Below are 24675 nucleotides of genomic sequence, written 5' to 3'. Positions count from 1 at the left end.
GTTCTGCTGGCAACAGAAACTCACAGCTGTTCCTGGCAAAAGCAAATGAGAATAACATGCTCAGGTTGCTCTTCTGGTCCTCAATATTCTGGTGTCGTCGAGGTGCTAATGCTCAGTTAAAATCAGATTTCAAGAGAGTTAGACGTTCTAGTACATTCCTTCATATCAGGACACAGACCACTGATATGAAAGTTCTAGTTCAAGGCAGCCAGAAGTCCCAGTATGTTCCTTCACACCAAGACACAGACTACTGATGGGTGGAACTCCTCTAATTTTCACTTTACAACAAAGCCTGAACTAAATATATACATGAAGCCCTAAGTCTTTGAGAGTCCCTTGGACTGCAAGGAGATCCAACCAGTCCATCCTAAAGGAGATCAGTCCTGGGTGTTCATTGGAAGGACTGATGTTGAAGCTGAAACTCCGATACTTTGGCCACCTGATGCAAAGAGCTGACTCATTTGAAAAGACCCTGATGCTGGGAAAGATTGAGGGCAGGAAGAGAAGGGGATGATAGAGGATGAGATGGTTGGATGGCATCACTGAGTTAGTGGACATGAGTTTGGGTAAACTCTGGGTGTTGGTGATGGACAGGGAGGCCTGGCGTGCTGCGGTTCATGGGGTTGCAAAGAGTCAGACATGACTAAGCGACTGAACTGAACTGAACACATGTTCCCTCCTCTCCCTCCCACCCCATCACCAACACTCTTCAAGAGGTGAATTAGGCCACTGCCATCCCCGGCAGTTAGGTGGTAGGACCAGTAGGTAGAACAGGAGCTTCAAGCATGGCTCACTGTGCCCTCCTTGCAGCAGCAACTATATTTGGGTTCTCAGCAGATCCATTTTCCTATATGCTTGGTTCTATAACCATGTTAAGGACTTGTCCGAGGTCCTGTGACTGACTAGTGATAAAATTTGGGACCTGGAAAATTACTATCCATGGTCATTTAGTGCAGATCTTTTTAGCCTTCACAGCCACAATTTTTTTTCCCATCAGTAAGAATTTATTAGGTTAAATATCTCTAAGGCAAAGTTTCATAGTTCTTTTAAAAAATTTACTTATTTTTAATTGAAGGATAATTGCCTTACAATATTGTGTTGGTTTCTGCCATACAGCAACTTGAATCAGCCATGGGTGTACATATGTCCCCTCCCTCTTGAACCTCCCTACCCCTCCCACCCCATCCCACCCCACTAGGTTGTCACAGAGCCCCAGTTTGGGCTCCCTGAGTCACACAGCAAATTCCCACCGGCTCTCTATTTTACACATGGTGAAGTGAAGTGAAGTGGTAGTCACATAGTCGTGTCCGACTCTTTGCGACCCCATGGACTGTTAGCCTGCCAGGCTCCTCCATCCATGGGATTTCCCAGGCAAGAATACAGGAGGCGGTTGCCATTTCCTTTTCCAGGGACTCTTCCCAACCCTGGAATTGAACCTGGGTCTCGCACACTGCAGGCAGATTCTTCACTGTCTGAGCCACCAGGGAAGGCAGATGGTCGTGTTTATTTCTCTCTCCATTCATCCACAGCCGTGATTTTAATGGGCTCCCTTGAATCTTTTCACTGCTTGTTGCTCTTTTCCAAACGCCCAGGCTCCAGGTTTATATAGTGTTGATAATGAGAAGAACGCATGTTCCCGTTTTCAGAAAAACTAGTAAAGACACTGCTTTTCCTTACGTCCCTCAGCGCCTCTGATTTATGAAGTGCTGTCTTTTCCGTCTCAGGTGCACTTGGAACTACCTCCCAGCTCTCCAGTAGTGCAAACACAAGAGGATTTTAACCTGCTTAAATCAAGCAACTTTAGAAGATACGAAGTCCTTACGGAGATCCTGACAACGCTGGGCCTAAGCTGCGACACAAAGCAAGCTCCTGCCTTAACGCCTCTTTACCTGCTGACGGCGACCGAGGTGAGTGTGTGGTGGGGAAGGACCCCCTCAGATGCCCTTCTTCAGAATGGTGACCCTTCCCCTAGTTGTTGTGTGGCTGGGGGTTTCAATTTTGATTTCTTTTTTTTTTTTTAACGCTTATTCATTTATTTTTGGCTTTGCTAGGTCTTTAGTTGCAGCGAGTGGGGTTACTCTTCGGTTTAGCGTGTGGGCTTCTCATTGCAGGGGCTTCTCTTGTTGCAGCTCAAGGGCCTAGTGGTTGCCCCACAGCATGTGGGATCTTCCCGGACCAGGAATCGAACCCGTGTCCCCTGCACTGGCAGGCAGGTTCTTAACCACCGGACCACCAAGGACATCCTTGATTTCTGTTTTCATTTTCTGTTTCTCTTTTGACTTTGGGTTTGGAAATCACATGAGAATTGTCCAAGTATAACTGATTTTTTTTTTTTGGGTTTCTATAAAGCAGAGGGAGAACACTGGAGTTTAGAGGGTGTTAAGTCTCTTAAGTTATCGCCCTTTCCACTTGAGCGGGGGAAGCTCACTGTTTTCTGTGTCAGGAGTGTATTTGGAAAGCACAGTGTATTCAGTTGGGATTAAAAGCCTTTGTTTTCATTTGGGCCTTTCTCAGGGGATCTTTGGGTGGGAAAACCACAACTCGTTTCTGTTGTGCTGACGCCTGCCATCTTGTGGCAAAGGGGGCTCTGGGTCTAAAAGGAAAATGCCATGGTGCTGGGAACGCATTCAGAGTTTTTCTTGGCCTTCTGTCTCCGTTTACGCCAGGTTCTTCGGGTGCGTCTTTTCAGCAATCCCTTGGCTTTGTGAAGCTGTTCCTCTCTTATTACTTGCGGCATATTATTTTGTGGGTCTGTCTCTTCCTCGGTAGGTAAACTTGTGAGTTTAGTGACATAACTGTGTAGTTTCAGCAAATAGCTGATAGTCCAGGTTACTCTAAACTTACCTGCTTTCCCTCGAAAAGAGCAAATTTTACCCTCTGCACCAACATTTCCAAAGGAGGAAGAATGCTCTCCGTTTTCTCTTGGGTGTTTTTTTGTTTGTTTGTTGTCTTGTTTAAGCCCCGGGTCCAGCCTGTGGGATCTTAGTTCCATGACCAAGGATTTGAACCCAGGCCGTGGGCAGTGGAAGCTCGGAGTCCTAACTGTTGGAAATTCCCTGAGGAATTCTCTTTTGCGTTGTCCTCTGTCCCTTGGCCAACTTACTTTTTGGCAGAGACTAGAGCTGTGAGTTTTCTGGGTGGGAATGTCAGCTGGAGGAGACAGGTAGAAAATCTGACAGCGTTTAGGATTCGGATACCTTGTGGGATTATTTGAGGACTACGTGAAATCATACCTATGAAACTTTTGTGTAAATTGTATTATTTAAACTTTAGCGCAATTATTATTGTTACTATTATGTTATTATTGTTGTTGTTGGGAGATTGAATGAGTTAAGAGTGTATAATGTGCCTAATAAGTTCCTGGTGCCGAGGATAAAAGGACTAAGTGACGTTTTTAATAAAAAAATAAAAAATTGTAACTATAGCAATGGATGAATTTTTTTTTTTCATCTAAGAAACATTCATTGCATTTTCTTGCTTTTTTTTCCTTCTATTTTTGGCTGTGCTGCGCGGCATGCAGGATCTTAGTTTCCTGACCAAAGACCGAACCTGCACTTCCTTTAGTGGAAGTTTGGAGTCTTAACTGCTGGATAGTCAGAGAATTCCCCCCAAAATTTAAACTATAGCAATGGTTAATTTTTTTTTTTTCACTTAAGAAGCATTCATTGCATTTTCATTACACAGATTTTAGGCAGTCAGCCCTCTTCTTAATGGGTGCTCTTGAGGATAATGTTAGGACTTTTGTTTGCACTTTCATCTCAGACCTCAAAGCTCCACATCATTTATCTCTGTTTTATATGTTAAGTTAACAGAAGGCAAAGCATCAGCTCCATTTTGTGAGTTTAAGTGTTGAAATAAAGCCAGTCCTCTGAGCTTCAACTCATAGATACAACTATAGAAAGCTATGACAAACCTAGAAAGCTTATTAAAAAGCAGAGACATCACTCTGCTGACAAAGGTCCATATAATCAAAGCTGTGGTTTTTCTAGTAGTCATGTATGAATGTGAGAGTTGGACCATAAAGAAGGCTGAGCGCCAAAAAATTGATGCTTTTGAATTGTGGTGCTGGAGAAGACTCTTCAAAGTCCCTTGGACTGCAAGAAGATCAAACCAATCAATCCGAAAGGAAATCAACTCTGAATATTCATTGGAAGGAATGATGCTGATGCTGAAACTGAAGCTCCAATGCTTTGGTCACCTGATGTGAAGAGCCAGCTCATTGGAAAAGATCTTAATGCTGGGAAAGACTGAGGGCAGGATAGGAAGGGGGCGACAGAGGGTGAGATGGATGGCATCACCGATTCAACGGACATGAATTTGGGCAAACTCTGGGAGACAGTGAAGAACAGGGAAGCCTGGGATGCTCCAGTCCAGGGGGTCGCAATGAGTTGGACACGACTGAGCGACAGAACAACAGGAAAGCCGCCACGTTGGAGGAATGGGGCGGGGTCTTGGGGTGAGGGTTTCTCGTCCTCTAGAATGTGGGTGTCACCCTTCTAGATCTCTCCCTCTCCTTTCCTGAGCGTGGAGGGCTGAGGTTGGACTCGTGAGTGGTGCCTGCCTGCTCCAAGGTCAGGGAGGGAGACAGACCCAGGCTGGCCCTGGCAGTGCCCTCTGAACTTTCCCATGAGTTCTGACCGTGCCAATCTTGGGACTTGAGCCTCTTGACTCTTGGACGTAGCAGTGGAAAGTCACCTGCTCTTGTCTTAATCCCCTGTGAGCCGAGGTTTGGAAGTCTAGCTTTTCCCGTGTCTTCTTTAGGATGGGCACAACCTTAGGTTTTACATATTTGTCTGTGTATGGGCTGAAACTCCAATACTTTGGCCACCTGATGCAAAGAGCTGACTCATTTGAAAAGACCCTGATGCTGGGAAAGATGGAAGGCGGGAGAAGAAGGTAACAGCAGAGGATGAGATGGTTGGATGGCATCACCAACCCGATGGACATGAGTCTGAGTAAACCTTGGGAGTTGGTGCTGGACAGGGAAGCCTGGTGTGCTGCAGTCCACGGGGTCGCAAAGAGTCAGACACGACTGAGTGACTGAACTGAACTGTGTATATTACAATACACAGAAGATGCTTCATATTTTTGTTCTCCTGGTTCTTTTAACTGCCTGGGGATGGGAGTTCCATTTTCTCCTATTGATTGGTAACCCCCACTGACGACAGGGAAGCCTTCCGTGTGGCAGTCCATGGGGTTCACAAAGAGTCAGACATGACTTACCAACTGAACAATAACAACAACGACTCAACAAACCGTGGGGATGCACAGGTTGAATAATGTGAAAACGAATGTAAAAGTGAAAGTGTTAATTGCTCAGTTGTGTCCAACTCTTTGCGACCCCCATGGACTACTGTAGCCTGCCAGGCTCTCTGTCCACGAAATTCTCCAGGCAAGAATACTGGAGTGGGTAGCCATTCCCTTTTCCACGGGATCTTCCTGACCCAGGGATCAAACCCGGGTCTCCTGTATTGCAGGCAGATTCTTTACCATCTGAGCCACCAGGGAAGCAGATATTTGATTTATATACACATACACAAACATTCTGCACGGACCGCATGCCGACCTTTACTATATATCTTTGGGAAAGAGGAGTTCTGAGAAAAGTTCGTTTTCTCATTTTGACTCCTGCACTCGGTCTGATGGGTCTTGGGTGTCTGTCCTGGGGACTACTTTCCCTCCTGCGTTCTGCACTCTGGATTCTCCTTTCCTTTGGGAAGGCCTGAGTGAGTACATGACTGTCGTGTGACTCTTCATTTTTTAGTGGTCATTAATTCCTCTTAGAAGACCTTGAGTCTGCTGTAGAAGGAGACGCAGGAATTCAGGGTGTTAGCGTGTGTTTTTCTGCAATACAAGTTCTCCGAAGGATTATTGTGCAAATGAATGTGAAGGTGGCTGTGATGGTCCTTCTGGGCGAGTCCCCCGGCTCCTCTTCTGATGCTGAACTGGAGACGTCTTGGAACACCTCGGTCATGGTGCTGGTGCTTCGTGGCAAAGATCCGGATGACGGACTGGGAACAGAATGGGACTGTACTCTCTATTTGGTTTTCCTTCTTAATAGATCTCATTGCTTGGCATGGAGATAAGTGACAACGGGAGGATCCTGGTATCCACCATCTGTTACACATGACTCATCCTTCGGTTTCTCACCTGCCTTTGGGATTAGATGCCCGTAGACCCTGCTTCCCTCTTCCTGTAAAATACTCTGTGCTCTTGGGAATCTGAGATCTCTGACCACACGGTGTCGCTGCTGAGCCAGGCTTCCTGGTGAGCAGGCAGCGATTTGATTTTTTTTTTTCCTCTCTCTCGACATCAGTGTTGCATAGTGTAATTCAGTCGTTTTGCTGGCACTTTTCTTTTGGGCCCATAGAAATTATTTCAGAGTCACAGTTAATAATATTCACCTTTCACTGAACATTTACTGTGTGTACTAGGTGGGACCGTAGGATGGCCTATGAAAGAACAAAATAAACACACTGGCTATCTAAATAGTTTTACTGCATACCAGCTGTGTTTATACAGTTTGGTGCCTGGACACTCACTCTTTGTAGCAAATAGCACAGAAGATTTATGAGGTACCTATGTGTTTCCATATTGCACTGATATAAATGGAAAAAAATAACACATGATCCAAGTAGGAAAAAACACTCACCCGAGGTACAGCCGACCCTTGGCATTTGCTAGAAGTGTGTTTCTGAGACCTTCGTTGACACCCAGACACCATAGTAGCATGTGATTTCCGCTATAAAATCTGGTCACGTATGACTTCATGGGTGTCACCATGCATGACACCACGCAGAGGCGAGGTTCCGCGGAGGTGCAGACTCTGGGTGGCCCAGCTGAACTTATCTGCACAAGGTCTTCCCATTTAAGCAAATCCGCTGGGGGCAGGACTGAAATTCAGTTCTCTGCAGAATTATGACGTTACATCTTGTGTGAGCACCTGTACACCACATGCATACGTCCACAGGAAAAAAAGGCTGGAAGGAATACATATGGGGGTATATTTCTGGGTTTGGGACTTAATGCTGATTTTATTAAATGTTAAAAAAAATCTTTTTATGTTCCACATAATTCTGTTCTGTTCAGTCGCTCAGATGTGTCCGACTCTTTGCGACCCCGACCCCATGCGCTGCAGAATGCCAGGCCTCCCTGTCCATCACCAACTCCCAGAGTTTACCCAAACTCATGTCCACTGAGTCAGTGATGCCATCCAACCATCTCATCCTCTGTTGTCCCCTTCTCCTCCTGCCTTCAATCTTTCCCAGAATCGGGGTCTTTTCAAATGAGTGAGATCTTCGCATCAGGTGGCCAAAGTACTGGAGTTTGAGCTTTAGCATCAGTCCTTCCAATGAACACTCACGATTGATCTCTTTTAGTATGGATTGGTTGGATCTCCTTGCAGGCCAAGGGACTCTCAAGAGTCTTCTCCAACACCACCTTTCAAAAGCATAAATTCTGTAGCGCTCAGCTTTCTTTATAATCCAACTCTCACATCTTTACATGACCACTGGAAAAACCATAGCCTTGACCAGACGGACCTTTGTTGGCAAAATAATATCTCTGCTTTTTAATAAGCTGTCTAGGTTGGTCATAACTTTCCTTCCAAGGAGCAAGCGTCTTTTAATTTCATAGCTGCAGTCACCATCTGCAGTGATTTTGGAGCCCAAAAAAATAAAGTCTGCCACTGTTTCCACTGTTTCCCCATTTATTTGCCATGAAGTGGCAGGACCAGATGCCATGATCTTAGTTTTCTGAATGTTGAGCTTTAAGCCAACTTTTTCACGCTCCTCTTTCACTTTCATCAAGAGGCTTTTTAGTTCTTCACTTTCTTTCATAAGGATGGTGTCATCTGCATATCTGAGGTTATTGATATTTCTCCCAGCAATCTTGATTCCAGCTTGTACTTCCTCCAGCCCAGCGTTTCTCATGATGTACTCTGCATATAAGTTAAATAAGCAGGGTGACAATATACAGCCTTGACATACTCCTTTTCCTATTTGGAACCAGTCTGTTGTTCCATGTTCAATCCTAACTGTTGCTTCCTGATCTGCATGCAGATTTCTCAAGAGACAGGTCAGGTGGTCTGGGATTCTATTACAGACATGTATTATTTTTATAATGAGCAAAACCAGTTATTAAAGATTTTAAAAAACCAAATCACTGTATGTCATTGGACTTTGAAGGCATCCCATAAGAGGTCAAAACTTGAATGTTAAAAGGCCAAGGACTTGGGGCTTCCCTGGTGGTTCAGTGGTAAAGAATCAGCCTGCCAATGCAGGAGACTCAGTTCGATCCCTGATCCAGGGAAGATCCCACATGCTGCACAGCAACTGAGCCCGGGCCCACAGCTATGGAATCTGTGGTCTGGAGCCCAGGAGCCACAAGTACTGAGCCCACGGGCCACACCTGCTGAAGTCTGAGCTCTAGAGCCTATCCTCCACAACAGGAGGAGCCGCCACAATGAGAAACCCAGCAGCGCAAGTAGAGTGTGGCGTGCCCGATCGTCCCAGCTTGAGAGAAGCCCCCACAGCAACAAAGACGCAGCACGGACAGAAGTAAATAAAAGAAAATTATTTTTAAAAGTGTTGTTACAATATCATTAATCAGTTCAGTTCAGCTCAGTCGCTCAGTCGTGTCTGACTCTCTGTGACCCCCCTGGACTGCAGCACGCCAGGCCTCCCTGTCCATCACCAACTCCTGGAGTCCACCCAAACTCATGTCCATCAAGTCGTTGATGCCATCCAACCATCTCATCCTCTGTCATCCCCTTCTCCTCCCGCCTTCAATTTCTCCCAGCAGTAATGATTAATATTTTTAATAAGAAAGGGCAAGTACTCTTGTGTAGGAGTTGATAGTTTGTTTGATATTTGACACCCGCATTAGTTATTCAAAAAGGATTTGAGTTTGTTAGTAAATGCCTCTACTCTGGCTGCTGCTTGTTGGTTTAAGCCCCCAGCTCAGCACGTGTGCATCTCTGGGCCTCAGCAATCCTCTCGCTCAATGACTGGAAGATGTTCCTGGTGGTCGTTCCTCATTCTAGAGCCCCCCCCACCGACCCCTGCCGGGACCTAGCAGTTTCTTGACCGTCAAACTGTTTTGAACCATTAGTCAAAGGAGACCACATGTGTGCGGGCATCTATGTAGTGAATGCTTGCAAACAGATCACTTCCTCTCCGGAGGAGTGGCTACAGCCCAAGGGTCAAGCACCACTGGGGCGCCCCAGGGTCCAAGGCCACCACAGCCTCCCAGCACTGGTGGTGACCAGGAGTTAGCCAGGATACACCTTTCCTGCACGGGGTCGGGGGGAGGGAGGCACCAGTGTGTTCGTGAGCGATGCCGACTTTACAGAAAAGCCACAGTGCTTTCCCTGGCAGGACCTAAAGTCCGGTTGGTCCAGAAGTTCACCCTCTTGTTTCCATTTCTCTGGGCTCTGCTGCTATTTTCAATCTCTGCCAAGGAAACGGCAGAAAGAAGGCACACTCCCCCTCTCTGTGCCGTGGAGTCACAGGGGTTAGTGTTGAGAGGGGCAGCTGGTTGATTTGGACAGGGTGGGACAGAACTGTCGCCCATCCCCCACCCCCTCGCCACCCACTGCCTCCCTGGAGCAATCGAGGGGGCTTGGGACTGTGCACCGCTCTCTGCACAGGGCAGCAGCCGAGGAGGACCTGACCTGTCCTCTCATCCTGGGACATCGCCACTTGGGGCTGGGGAGCATGGGGTTCTTTCTGAGACAAGCAAGCTGGGGTTACTTCTGGGCCTTCCTCACGGCTCAGAGCTAGTGTCATGATGGCACCCCGAGTGTGGGAAGCGGGCCAAGCCTCAGCAGGCATCCTGCCAGAGGGTGTGGGGCTCCTTCTCCTCGGGGGCTCAAGATGTAAGCATAACCAGAAGTGACAACTGGGTTTCTTATTAAAGAAACTGGGCAAAAACATCACCGTGTTGTTGGTGTGTGCAGCTTCCGTGGTGTGGAGTTGTAGGGTGGATCACGTGTGCTTAAAAGCTAGTGTAACATTCCATTTTGATTTTAACCCTAGATTATTTGTGGTTGACACATTTCCCTGTCCCCCCTCACTGCAAACAGGCATTTTTTTTAAATTACTTTTTTATTTTGACTGTGATGGGGCTTCCTTGTAGCACTAGGGTGTCTCTTTAAATGCAGAGATCAGGCTTAGTTGCCCCCCCTTCCAGCCCCCACATGTGGGATTTTAGTTCCCTGACTAGGGCTCGAACCCACATCCCCTGCATTGGAAGGCAGATTCTTAACCACTGGACCACCAGAGAAGTCCCAGGTATTGTCGATAAAGATAGTGTCAATACTTGTGAAATATGTCAAAAAGCTGTATTGCCCTTCCACCTGGGGCATTCCGTTTTCGACGCTGGGTGCTTTATGAAGAAACTTGGACTAAGTCAGGTCACGTGGTGTTACCCCCTCCTCTCGCAGACTGCTTCATTCTGCAAACACCTGAGTGCTTCCGAGTCCTTGCTCTGCAAGTTTCTGAAAAACAAGAAGATGGTTTCTCATCTTGCTCGCGTGCTTTGTAGTAGTGCCTTTCCATGTCCGGATCTCATCGGAGTCTCACATGGCCCTGCCAGTCGGGGGAGGGCACGGAGGGGGTCCTTGCCCCTCTGAGGAGCAAACTGGATTGTGGAGCAGTGAAGGGTCTCATGTGTTTTTTTGAGTTAATTAGAATTCTCCAATTAAAAGGAAAAAAAAAAAACAACTTTGGTTTTAGCATAGTTATTTGTCACGGAATCTTCCCTCCCTGCACCTTTAATCCTAGTTCTGAATCGAATGTACACACAGGAGAGGGAAACGTCTATTGCCCCTCTCAAATACAGCTTAAAAAATAATTTTGAGAGGTCCACATTCGAGAGGAGCTCGGAATTCCAGGTGCACGCTGAATAGCTTTTGACATGTGGTTGATGCGGTGTTGAGGCGGCCGTTTTACAATATGGCAACAGCCAAAGAGCAGCTGGCAGATTAAAGCCAACCTTTAAAAGCTTTTATAGCTGGGGAGGTTTTTAAGGGTCTTTCATAGACCCCTTTCTCTCCTTTCTTTCTTCCTTTGCCCTTCACCTCCAACTGGAAAATTTTTTTTGTTAGTTTTAACCGACTTCCTGTTATCAAACCTAATACCTACGGCAAAGGCGACATGATGAGTCTGACATTGAAATGCAAAAGGAATAATACGTGGGATGTTTTCCTGAGCTGCCTTCATTTTTTTTTGGCGGTGGGTGGGTGGTTGGGGTGGGGAGAGGCTTTTCAGCTACTGGATGTGCTGTATTTTTACTTGAATCTTGTTTCCACAAGCCAGTTTCCAAGTGACTCCGGGGCGAATTCTTCTGCTCACAGTCAAGGCAGAGACTTGATAACATGCTGGGGGAAATGCAGATGGGCACCAGTGTGGTCGCTCTCCACTTTGAGCTGGTGTGGTCCCCGCATTTGCCCTGTGGTCCCCGCGTTTGCCCTGCGGTGCGGCTCTGGCTGCCTTACTGGGAGGGGGCAAGGGTGGCGGGTTGGAGGGGGCACCTTTTCCGCAGTGTCCTAGCGGGGACAGGACCCTGTTGAGAGATGGAGAGAGAGGGGGTAGTTTTATTTCCTCAAGACTATTTATATCCAGCGCTCGTGCAGTCGGGCAGATTTGTGGATGGGAAACAGGCTCTCGTGGAAGAAAAAGTCCTCCCGGACCAAATGCTTTCTGCCTTCTGCAGCAGCTCCCTAATAGCTGCCATGTGTGAGCGGGTATGGGGGACGGCCTTCCTCTCCTGGGGAAGTCGATTGAAGCTGTCTCTCGGAAGGCTTGCAACGTTCTGCAAAGAACAGATTTCTGTCTCCCAAGTCTGGAAAAATAACGTCCCAGGGCATGAGTACCATCTCCCACACGATCAAAGGGCCCCCCTGGTGGTCAGATGAGGGGCCAGAGGCCAGGACTGAGGTAGGCACCGTGGTTGCAGCAGCACTGTCAGAGCCTGGCTCTCCCAGCCACCGAAGCTGCCAGGCGGTGCAGGAATGCAGGGCTCGGGGGCCCGAATCCCGTTTTTGATGAATGTTCTAGTGCAGTTTTCCGGGATGTGAATTATGGCTGGGGAATGGCATTTTGTTTTCCATTCACGCTGATAATCTGGGAATGTTGCTCAGAGGATTGTGCCGTCTGGAGAAAATGTTTCTAAGTGTTTCCGAAGTTTCAAGGCCGCCAGGCGGTTGTGGACCCGGCTGGCCTGTTTGAGCCTCTGTTTCCACTGCGTTCGCGGGAAGGGCCACGACACCCCGGGTTCTGGGTGATGGTGTTCCCCTGGGCGCGTCTCAGCGGGGGAGGCTGGGTCAGTCCTGGGTGCCTTTTCTCAGGCTTCTTCACCAAAGCCAACCAGGTCACCAACAGGAAAGCTTGGCCAAGGGTCAGTCTGTCTGTCCATCAGTCTCTTTCTCTTGGAGATGAGAAGAGAATGCTGTTCTCTTTGTTGATGGCGTTCCCGTCTCTGCCCCTCAGTGGTTGCCTATGAGTAAAATGCATCTTGTCCAGGCACCGCTGGGCTACCTACAGCCTTCCGGGTCCTGTATGTTCCTCAGACGTTCAGTTCTGCGTGGTCCCTTTGCTTGCTTTGTGAGTATGTTTGTCTCTTAAAATGTTTTCAGGCTTTGTTTTGATAATGATATATTTAATGATATAAGCAGTGGGAGAAATACCAGTGTGTAGATTATAATTTTGTTCTTAATTGTTGGAGATACTATCCCTTATAGACAATTCTAGGGAATTGACCCCTCACACATGGCCGCTATGAACTTGGTTTTAAATGGCAGTAATTCTGAGCCTTTATACTACTTGTTTTACTTGATGTTTTTTAGGGGCATTCAAGTCTTTCAGTTTTAGCATATGAATTGCTTTCACTAAAACTTTAAAAGAAAATGCTGCTGAATTAGGATCTTCCTTGGTGGAGAGGTCTTTTTCCCACTTATTCCCGAGGATGAGTGAAGACTTAGGTTATAATACATAAGCATTTATGCTATGTATATAATGCTGCTAAAAATGAGATGGGCTTTCCCACTGATACATGAAGCTTCACAACATTATTTTGGGCTGTCTCCTCTGTTGAAGTATGGAGAGAGAGGGGTGATTGGCAAAGAGAAGGACTGCATTAGTCAGCTCCTGCACCTCCACGATAAGTTCCCCAATAAGATCTCTTTCAAAGTGAAATGCCACCGTCACCAGCATTGCCCAGTATGGAACTGGCAACACCTTGCTGGGCTATTAGTCAGTATCACTAACCACGAGTCTTTTCTGAACCCTGAACTGTAAAAATGTTAGTTTAAATCGACTTGGCTTCCAGGAGCAAAACAAAAGTTTAAAAAATTAAAAATGAAGGTTTTTTTTTAAGAATACTTGTAAAGGTTTGCTTTTCTTTGTCGTAGGAAAGTATTTGACAAATTGTCTTCTTGTCTGAGGAAAAATGAATCCCACATATAGCAGTTATTAGGGAGTAACTGAGTGATGGCACCAGTCATTCCCCTTCCTGTTGTTAATCTCAATAAATACGGAAATACATCTTTTAAAAGAAAACATCAAATTGTGGTTTCATAAATTTAAAAACGATGGTTCATTTTTTCTGTGGGTGGGGGAGTGGGGAATGTCCAGGCTCTCTCTGCCTAGAATGGCCTAGATTATTACTCTAGATTGTGGGCTTCCATAGACAACTTGAAATACATGAGTTTTTCTGTGGCTTTTCAGCCCATAAAATGCTGTAAGGGTCAAAGGTCCGTACTTTTGAAGATTCTCCTCTCTGCATGTATTTTCCCTTCATGCGGGTGGAATTAGTTTTGTGTCTCAAGATTGGCCTAGTGAGTTTGTCACAAAAGATGGATTTTTTTTTTTTTTAAGATGACTTTTTAAAGGACTCTGAGTCCTCATTACCAAACCCTCTCTCTGCTGTCTGGGGAGGGTAGATGAAATGACATTTCACATCCTTTCCAGGGCTCTGGAGTATTTATGCTGGACCCAGCAAAGCAACGATGAGAAAAATTTAAAAAAAAAAAAAAAAATTTTTTTTTAACTTTTAAAACAGTTCCTTTGAAAGCATTCTTTGGTAAGAATTTGTGATTATTCACAAAGTTGGTTTAAAAAAAAAGAATTTGTGATTAGTACCATTTCATCTTTATACTGGAGCAGTTTGAAGTCATTGATAGATACTTTTCAGTTACTTTAAGCATAATGAAAGCGTGTTTTGCTTTCTGCTTTATTTCATCTCAGGCTCTTTCTCTAATTACTTTTCCTGTTAGTTTAAGAATTAACAGTGCAATATGTAGGAGCCTCAGGTTTACAAACAAGTTGTGTTTTCAAAGTCTGTGTGCCAAACTGCCTGTTTTCAAACACAGCCTGGTCCCGTCATTTCTGTCGGTTGGGTTTTCTCACCAGTTCCTGTTTGTCCTCCCAGCCCGTGGCGCAGGTCAACTGTGGCATGCCTCCTTGTGGTATCGTTTCTGTCAGATTCCGGCTTGGTGGGTCATGAACGCAGTGGGGATGTACGCAACGTCTCGTTCTACTTCTCCACTGTTTGACTTAGAATTTAACAGCTTCGTATCAGATACTGCTTGAAAACAACCATGTTGGACACTTAATAATCCTGGGGTGTATATATATCCTTTTTTGTTGCTGTTCAGTCGCTCAGTCCTTTCCTACTCTTTGAGACCCCATGGACTGCAGCACGCCAGGCTTCCCTGTCCTTCACCGTCTTCACCATCTCTGTCCTTCTGTATACATATCCTTATGGTGAATTAATGAATTTGCACTGGTGGGTTAATACTTCTATTTAAGAAAACATTTTTCCTTTCGTAACGACTGTTGAACCATGCACACAAGTAAAATAAACACATAGAAAGTTTCAAATATACAAAAGTAAACAAAATAATGTAAAGATGCCGTATGTATTCAGCACTCTGCTTCACAGTTTTCCATTCTGGCCAATCTCATTTTATCTATTCCTACCCACTTCTCCTCCTGTATGTGTAGCTTTTTACCCAGATCCCCGAGCAGATCTCTCATCTGTAAATATTTAGTGTGTGTCTTTAAAAGATAAGAACTCTGTTTAAAAATATAAGCAGTGGAATTTCACTGTCACACCTAAAATAATACAATTCCTTCACATAATTTCTTATATACCAGTCAGTAATCCAATTACTAAACAGGCTTTCTAAAAGATGGGTTATATTATGTACGTATTGTGTTTAAGTTGGAGAAGGCAATGGCACCCCACTCCAGTACTCTTGCCTGGAAAATCCCATGGATGGAGGAGCCTGGTAGGCTGCAGTCCATGGGGTCGCTGAGGGTCGGACACGACTGAGCGACTTCACTTTCACTTTTCACTTTCATGCATTGGAGAAGGAAATGGCAACCCATTCCAGTGTTCTTGCCTGGAGAATCCCAGGGACGGGGGAGCCTGGTGGGCTGCCGTCTATAGGGTCGCACAGAGTTGGGCACAACTGAAGTGACTTAGCAGCAGCAGCAGCATTGTGTTTAAGCGTGTTGATCCTTTTATAAAACAAATGCAAGATGGAAGCAACTAGATATAAGCTGTTGTAACTTTTTTTGGGAAGTGATCTGTAAAATTGATTTCCGTATGTTTTAAGTGCCATATTTGAGCTCCTGTTCTGAAGATAGTAAGTAACCATTTGTAATATCATGCAGAACAGCCCTGCACATTGAGATATGTGAGTGCCATCCTTTCAGAACTAAACACAAGTTTCTTGCTCCCTCTTTTCTGTGAAGTCCTGGGTTTCCTTTAGCACGGACGTTATTGATTTTTGCTTGTATGCTTTCGGTTCGGGTTGATGTTTAGCCTTTGACCCAGCCACTTTCTTACAATAAACAGTTTGTTGATGAGAGCAGCTGCCCAGCAGATTGTTTCCAGATTGTTCTCTCATGGCTGAGGATGCAGTGTGTGCACCTTACGATGAAGTCGGCTTGAAGCTTGTGGCTTCTACTTCCTGCGGCTATCTGCCTTTGAAGCCAACGGTCAGCCTCTGAACATTTTTCTATTTATATCCAGTGACGGGGTATGAGTCTGTGGCACTGGAGATCAGACTTCACGTATTACTATCTTGATTATTATTCCCTGAATGAATGATAGCAGCATCTTCTAGAAATTTCTGCCATATGAGTGATTCCCGATAGTACAGTAGGAATTCCTTGGCATGTGTGGAAATTAAGAGCACTGGGTGTAGGGAAGAGTCCCACTGTGTAGGGAAGTAGACAGGGCATGTTTTATTTTGTGTAGGAGTCCACGTGCCTTGCATATTTAAAGGTTTTCTACATAATTAAGGAATGTAACTTTCAAACCCAGGTAAGTATTATCTGCCTCATGTTATTATCTTGCCCTTTAAAAATAAATTTTCATATTCATCTTATTTTCAAAGGGCAATATTCCTGTTTTCGTTGTTGTTGTTAATGCAAGTGACAGGAACCCTAGTGATGTGGATGAGTTTATGTGACTCACAGGCACACCTTAGTTTGGACTTTTGCTGCTTCCCTAATCACTGCCCAGCTGTCACCTAGAATGGCCCGTCTGCTTGTAGCAACCTTCATTAAGGCAAGGTCGGAACTTTCTGCATCGGAGCCAATACTTTTTACTAAACTGGCCACCAGGGGCTGCTGTCAGAATGGTGCGGCTGAGCTCACCTCCCTAGAGGCAAGTTTACTTTTTTCTACAACCAGTAAATTTTGCTAAGCTACCAATCCTGGTTTCAGAACTCAGGTCTCACTACACAGCCTCCAGTCACCAAGCAATGCTTACGGCTGTATCCCTTCCAGCCAGCTATTACGTAGAACCTGGACCCAATTCAAGACCTAAGATTAAGACTTGTGTGTTTTTCATTCGGTGCCAATAAGCTGTTATTAATACACTGATTCCACGTATACTGAAAGGCTTCATGAAACGCACTGGGGTTTGTGCTCAGGAAAGAACGTCCTTCGCTTGGACTGCTCGAGCTCCGGGCCTCTGGAGGCACAGCCTGTGACAGTCAAAATCAGGTTTTTCAGGGAGGTGTTCTTGCCTGAAGTGACCTTTGCAACCTAGCCCTCATGCAGACTGCGTGAAGGGTTGTGCTGATCCAACTAAGATGCGGGTGCTAGAAGGTATTCTTGATGATTGTTTGTTTTTTTTCTCCTTTTAAACAAAGGCTGTGTCTTTGATGATTCCAGGATTAACAGCAGAACAAAAACATCCAGTGAATGTTGGAACTGGCAGAGGCCTTAGAGAGCTTTTGGAGCAAATCCCTTTGTTTCTCCTCAACTTTTTGTTTAAAAAATTAAGTAAAGAAAGGGTGAAAAATAGTACACAAATCTCATGTAACTTTTACCTAGTAGATTCACCACTGGTTAACGTTTTACCACAATTTATTGATAGAGTTTGTTTTTCAAAAGATGTGTGTCTTCAAGTTAACACAGAGCATAGAACTTAAGTTATTTATGACAGTATGAGGCTACCACATTTTTGTTTCTAGGAGTTGATAAGAGAGTGCCACTAATTTCCATTTGGACCTGGGCTTGTTTTCTTTATTTGAAGTAAAACCAGTAGCCTACTGGTTTGTAATGGTTCTGGATAGCTGGTCATTGCTGTACTGGACTATGGGCACATCCGATCCTCACAATGGGCCAGCAAGTAGAAAATTTTTAGAATATATCTTTAAAAAGTTCTAAATTATGGAACATAAAGCACCTCAGAGCCACATGCTTTGAGGACAACTAGTTGATCTTTTATGCTCAGCATAGGACTTCTCAACCCTGATCCAGGAAAATTCCAGTGATGACCATGTTATGTATACAGGATTTACAATTTTTCTTGCAGTTTCCCATACCAATACTGGAACCTTAGATCTGACTGCTTACTTTTATATGAAGGTTAAAATTTGGTGGTGGGGGGGGTGGTGCACAAATGCGGTTGTAGTTACGAATATCTGTCTACCCTATTAAACTGTAATACAAGATCATTTGAAGGCAAGGACCATATGTTGTTAATCTTTGTATCCCTTTTCCAGTATTTTGCCTGTAGTAGGCATTTAATAAGTGTGTTTTGTTTGAAAACTTAAAAAATGTTTTGGCATTTCTCACTGAAGTATGGTGAAACACATCTTCCATTCCTGTGTCTGGGAGAGCCGACAAGCCTTGGGGGACAGGCCAACAGTAAACAGCCCACCAGGCTCAGATTGACTGCCCGGTTCAATCTAGCTGTCACCCTTTATCCAGGTGTGTTGGGGGCTTCATTAACATCACATTAAACAGTTTAAAAGAATCAGCTGTTGATGTACCCCAGAGCAAGACTGGAAAGATGGAGCTTCAGAAAAAAGTTGCAATAGTTTATCTGTTATTAAAGTGCTTTCCAGTTTAGAAACTATAACTAAGTACACACTGGCTCATCAGCTAGCTGCTCCTTCCCATCAACTAGTAAGGCTTCCTAAAGTGCAGATTTTAGACCGTCTCCTTGGAATGCTTGCTTGCGAATTTGTCCGTCCTCTCCTTGTAGGGCAGAAGGGAATGCCTTCACAGGCCCTTTTTTTCCCCTCCAATGTAATATCCTCTGGGACTCTCTGAATTTTCCAGTGTCATGTACAAAAACAGTTGACCAAATGAGGTTTTGCTAAAATAAATGGACCGGAGTAGAAAACTCTCTCTGCCTTCCCTGAATCGTCCTCATACTGGCCACCTCTCTTCTTTGCAGGCAACATGTGTATTTTAATTTTGGAATCCTAGAGAGGATGTTCCAGTTTTAACTTGAGCATTTAGCATTTGGGACAAAACACTCACTCTTGAATGTTAAAGGTGAAAGGGGAGCTGGGGATTTTCTCGTTCTAAAAAGAAAGCCTCCCAGCTAGTCTGGAGCAGAGCTGTGGGCAATTCTGTGCTGGTTATCTCCTGCTCCCACACACAGCGCTCCAGAGAGGTCAAAGCCAGGCTGCGAATGACAGGCACGTAGTTTGGGATGAGTTGCGGGAGCGGGGTGGGGGGCCTTCTGATGATTAAAAAAAAAAAAAAAAAAAGCAGCCCTGGACCTAGGGCTCTAGACCCGTTGCTCGCCCCAACATGGCTGAGGTGGGGAATGGTCACATCTATATGTGCGCATGCGTGCGTGTACGTGCCTACGTGCGTGTGCGCCAGTCAGAACGTGCCCCCGCAGGGTGAGGCGCGATGGGCTGCCCCACTCGCGTTCCAGCTTGCGGCCTGGGCTCCCACCCGGAGCTTTCTTGGCTTCCTAGCCAACACTCCTAACTCCGTTAGGAGCCTGTTTGTGTTGGCCTCGGACAAATGGCGGGCGTTTTACACCGGCAAGGCTTAATGAAGGCTCTGGAGATTTCTACGGATGTTGAACCCCAAACCCACGGGCCCCGTCAGTGGAAGTTAGCGCCTCTGGAGTAGGAGCGGTGGTTGAGCGCCGACCCAGAACGCCTCCCTTTTCTTTTAGTGCCGCCCACGGCTCTCTCTCTCTCTTTTTTTTTTTGGTCTCCGCACTCGCAGAATAGATTTCACCTCTAAAATGAGCCCATTTGGCCCAGCAGAGGTGTGATGCCTATAAAACCAGCCTTGTTAGAAATGACTTATTCATTACCTCTGTTTTATGGGTCCACCCCAGCCTTTTGTGGTCTTCGCTAGTTGGCAGGTAACAAAAAATGCAGTAAACCCGTGGCCTTTCAGAGCCTGAGCCTGAGAGAAACTTTTACATAATAAAGGGAATACAGGTTTTAACAGACATTTATTGAGTGCCTACTGTGTCCCAGGCCTTGGGGACCGGAAATGACCGTGACAAGTTTGACTCAGGGGAGGAGCCCCCCCATGCCTGGGATTTGGATCTCGGATGCCCTTCGTCATAAATCCTTTGGTGCTGTGGAGTTACCATTCGAAGTTGGGTCTGATGAAAGCGGTTGTGTCCACTCTCAGCACTTGTGTTGGCCACTGTCCAGTTTACACTGTCCACTTGTTCTCTGGGTGCCTTCCCAGGCCCTGGTTGTGCTGGCAGTGGGTGAGAGAGGTGGAGGGGTTCCTCTCCACCCTCTCTGCTCACAGCCCCTGTGGGTGCCGTCTCCTCTGCTCCTCCTCTGGGCCTGTCGCTGGTCCAGGTGTTCCCCAGCCCTGCTGCTTTGATTCTCTTATCTCTGCCCACAGTTCCTTAAGTAGCCCTTCCCTTGAACTCTAGAATATGCCATCTCTTTCTGGCTGAAACCAGACAGCAATGAACGGGTAGTTCACTTAAATGATAAAAATTTTGTTTCTTTGTGAAAATGTCCTCATCTGGGCTTGCCTGAGTAGCCATGAAATTAAAAGACGTTTACTCCTGGAAAGAAAAGCTATGACCAACCCAGATAGCATATTAAAAAGCAGAGACATTACTTTGCTGCAAAGGTCCGTCTAGTCAAAGCTATGGTTTTTCCAGTAGTTCTGTATGGATGTGAGAGCTGGACCATAAAGAAAGCTGCACACTGAAGAACTGATGCTTTTGAACTGTGGTGTCAAAGGTCCGTCTAGTCAAAGCTATGGTTTTTCCAGTGGTCCTGTATGGGTGTGTGAGTTGGGTAATAAAGAAAGCTGAGTGCCGAAAAATTTGATGCTTTTGAACTGTGGTATTGGAGAACACTTGTTGAGAGTCCCTTGGATTGCAAGGAGATCAAACCAGTCCGTCCTAAAGGAAATCAGCCCTGAATATTCATTGGAAGGACTGATGCGGAAGATGATGCTCTGATATTTTGGCCACCTGATGCGAAGAACTGACTCATTGGAAAACACCCTGATGCTGGGAAAGATTGAAGGCAGGAGAGAAGGGAATGACAGAGGATGAGATGGTTGGATGGCATCACTGACTTGATGGACATGAGTTTGAGCAAGCTCCGGGGGAGTTGGTGATGGACAGGGAAGCCTGGCATGCTGTATTCTTGGGGTTGCAAAGAGTCGGATACGACTGAGCAACTGAACTGAACTGAAGGAGGCACGGTTGACCCAAACTTCTTCAGATTCAGGTTTCTCTTACCAAACATTCTAATCCTTGCCCACCACCCACTCTCCCTCCCACGCCACCTCAGCTCCAAACCATATCTGTTTTATCACTACTTCATAGTTGCATATTATATTGAGTTTATATCTTTCTTTGTGATGCCTTCAGATGAGATCAGATCAGTCGCTCAGTTGTGTCCGACTCTCTGCGATATTTTGATTACAGTAAACAGGCTTCTCCTATGTTGCTTCATTTTGGGTTAGCTCTTCTTACTGAGGATGGTGGAATAGAAATTAGAGCAATGATTTAGGAGCCAGATTTGGTTTTGTGGTTTCAAATTCCAGCTCTGTGACTTACTGACTTTGTGGTTTGGAATATCTGAGGTTCCATTTCTTCTTCCGTAGATGGTGATAATAGTGCTGTGGCATTGCTAGTGAGGGTTGGGATCCTTGTCTAAAGGCCCAGTGCTCTGCATGGAGTGAGTGAGCACTTCCATACGGTGGATGTAGCCTAGTGCCTGATGGAGACAACCTAAAATCATTCCACGAGAGACACTGCCAATCATTTGTCTGCCTAGGTGAAAAGTTACTCGGGAAAAGACTTGTGAGAAGTCACTCTAGTGGCTTCCCTTGGTGATTTATGGGTAAGGCAAGGAGGAACCCTGGGAAAAGCATTGTCAGGGCTCCGCCCATCTACCAACCCCATAGCTACATGGCTGCCTCTCCACTTCATCTTATGCAGGGCAATTTGGCAGCAGGCAGTGGCCTGGCTGCAGAGAAGACCAGAAGCTTCTGGGGAGAATACAGCTTGAGATCTTGATCCCCTTCTCTTTTAAAATTTTTTGGTAAACTTTATTGTCAAGTTTCATGGCAAATAAATGGGGAAACAGTGGGAACAGTGACAGACTTTTATTTATTTGGGATCCAAAATCAGTGCAGATGGTGACTGCAGCCATGAAATTAAAAAACGCTTACTCCTTGGCAGGAAAGTTATGACCAACCTAGACAGCATATTAAAAAGCAGAGACATTACTTTGCCAACAAAGGTCCATCTAGTCAAAGCTATGGTTTTTCCAGTAGTCATGTATGGATGTGAGAGTTGGACTATAAAGAAAGCTGAGCGCCAAAGAATTGATGCTTTTGAACTGTGGTGTTGGAGAAGACTCTTGAGAGTCCCTTGGACTGCAAGGAGATCCAACCAGTCCATCCTAAAGGAATTCAGTCCTGAATGTTCATTGGAAGGACTGATGTTGAAGCTGAAACTCCAATACTTTGGCTACTTGATGTGAAGAACTGACTCATTTTTTATATATATATGCTGCTGCCGCTTAGTCACTTCAGTCGTGTCCGACTCTGTGCGACCCCATAGATGGCAGCCCACCAGGCTCCCTCGTCCCTGGGATTCTCCAGGCAAGAACACTGGAATGGGTTGCCATTTCCTTCTCCAATGCATGAAAGTGAAAAGTGAAAGTGAAGTCGCTCAGTCATGTCTGACTCTTAGCAGCCCCATGGACTGCAGCCCACCAGGCTCCTCCGTCCATGGGATTTTCCAGGCAAGGGTACTGGAGTGGGGTGCCATCGCCTTCTCCAATATATATATGTGTGTGCGTGTGTACATATATACATAAAATACTCCAGTGTGTGTGCATATATATATTCCAGTGTGTCTATATATATATGCACACACACTGGAGTATTTTATGTATATATGTACACATACACATACTGAAGTATTTTATTTATATATATATACACACACACACACACTGAAATATTTATATATATTATATATATATACACACACTAGAATATTTATATATATGTATTTTGTGTATATATACACACACTGGAATATTTATATGTACGCATACATGCAGTGGAGTATTTTATGTATATATGTACACACACACACACTGGAGTATTTTATGTATATATATATACACACACACACTGGAGTATTTACATATATATATATATATATATACACACACACACTGGAATATTTGCACACATGATTGCAAAGAGTCGGACACGACTGAGCGACTGAACTGAACTGAAGTGGAGTATTTTATGTATATATGTACACACACACACACTGGAGTATTTACATATATATGTATCACAGACACTGGAATATATATATATATATATATATATATGCACACATGCATGCTGTGGAGTATTTTATGTATATATGTACACACACCACATTTTGTTTAACCATCTGTCCATCTTTTGACTGATGTGCGTTGTTTCTACCTTTTGACCATCGTGAACAATGTTGCTCTGAACATCGGTGTTGCTGAGGTATGTGTTTGAGGAAGCTTCTGCTTCCCACTCTTTTGAGTATATGCTCAGAGATGGCTGGCTTATATGTTGATACTGTTTAACGTTTTGAGGAACTGCCAAACTGGACCCATTGTATTTGAGAATCAGCATTGCCAGAAGCACTCTGATGAATTATTACTTGGGGACCTAACTGGAAAGAAGCATCATCAGGGGCCCCACAGGAGATCTTGCTGGCTTGGTTCCAGATTTCATGCTGGGGCTGAGGTGGATGGTCTCAATCCCAGATGCTTAGAAGTAGAAGAGGTGGCAGCCAAGAGTCCAGCTGGAGAGTGTGTCCCCACATAATGAGGGTTGTGCTCCTGGGCCAGGAGCACGTATGGGAAAGTGTGTCCATTTCTTTCAGAGATGTTTCATGTATCGGGTCATTTTGGCCCTTGGGTGTCTGTGGGTGACAGTTACCTGGATGCTTGTGGGGACAGACTGCTTTCAGGAGCGAGTCACTGAAGCTACAAGCCCCTGAAGGCCCATTTATTCTGGGGGTGACAGTGTTGGATCAGTGACTGAGCATATTTGGGGGTGCAGGAAGGCGGGGGCCTTGGGCATCCAATCAGGAGAGCAGTGCCTTCCAAGGAAGAATCCGACTGCCATCAGACTGCAGTGGGTCAGTTGCAGTTGAGACAGCAGAAGGGTCTTCACGGGGGACCAGTCACCTAAGGAGGAACACACTCGTCTCAGACCCTGCCTGAGGCTTTGCTCTGCTTGGTTCTGGTGTCAGAATAAAAGTTTACCCTGAAGGCTGCCGCATGAACAATCCTTGCTTTAAATGAGATCAGGACCAAAAACAGTCTTGCTTTTTCAAGAGTGTCTTTTTTTTTTTTGCCATGCTTTGAGGCTTGTGGGATCTTAGTTCCCTGACCAGGGATAGAGTTCATGCCTCCTGCAGTGGAAGCACGAAGCCCTAACCACTGGACCACCAGGGAATTTCCAGGAGTGTCGTCTTTTGATTGTAAAAATCTTCTATGCTGTGTGCCTTCATCACTTGTGTGAAGACACTGACTGAATGTGAAATTGTCTGGGAATATTTTGTTTGTAAAATACCAGTAGTAAGAATTTTTAAAAATAAATTCTTCTACTCCTGTGTACTCTGATGTTTGAGAATGGAAACATCCTTTAAAAAAACTTGTATTCTGTGTCTTTGTAGATTCATTTTTTCTGATTTACCCACTCATAAATTTATAATGTTGCCTAGCAACTTACAATGTTATGGCTGAAGCGCAACTAATCTGATTATTTACAGTGGGGCAAATGTGTCTCCTAGATTGAAAACCTTTAAAGGTTAAGATCAATTATTTAGTGTTTCTTGGGAAAAGGAGCACAGAACGCAGAGATGGTAATAAGTATTTTGAATCCAATGCTG

The 24675-nt window shown here is 45.2% G+C and overlaps 1 protein-coding gene across 5 annotated transcripts in view; it reads left to right on the top strand.

The window, feature by feature from the left end:
- The window catches only part of HLCS (holocarboxylase synthetase), a 214160-nt gene that overhangs the window by 48723 nt on the left and 140762 nt on the right, over window positions 1-24675 (top strand). For all 5 annotated transcript variants that reach the window (XM_027548789.1, XM_027548791.1, XM_027548793.1 and 2 more), the window contains exon 5: window positions 1725-1907. In XM_027548789.1, coding sequence (XP_027404590.1) covers window positions 1725-1907 — 183 coding nt within the window. The remainder of the gene's footprint in view (window positions 1-1724; window positions 1908-24675) is intronic.

Source organism: Bos indicus x Bos taurus, chromosome 1, assembly GCF_003369695.1.
Source record: "Bos indicus x Bos taurus breed Angus x Brahman F1 hybrid chromosome 1, Bos_hybrid_MaternalHap_v2.0, whole genome shotgun sequence".
In the NCBI taxonomy this organism is placed as follows: Eukaryota; Metazoa; Chordata; class Mammalia; order Artiodactyla; family Bovidae; genus Bos; species Bos indicus x Bos taurus.
The sequence above is the reverse complement of the archived record's forward strand: the minus strand, read 5'-3'. Positions and strand labels throughout refer to the sequence as shown.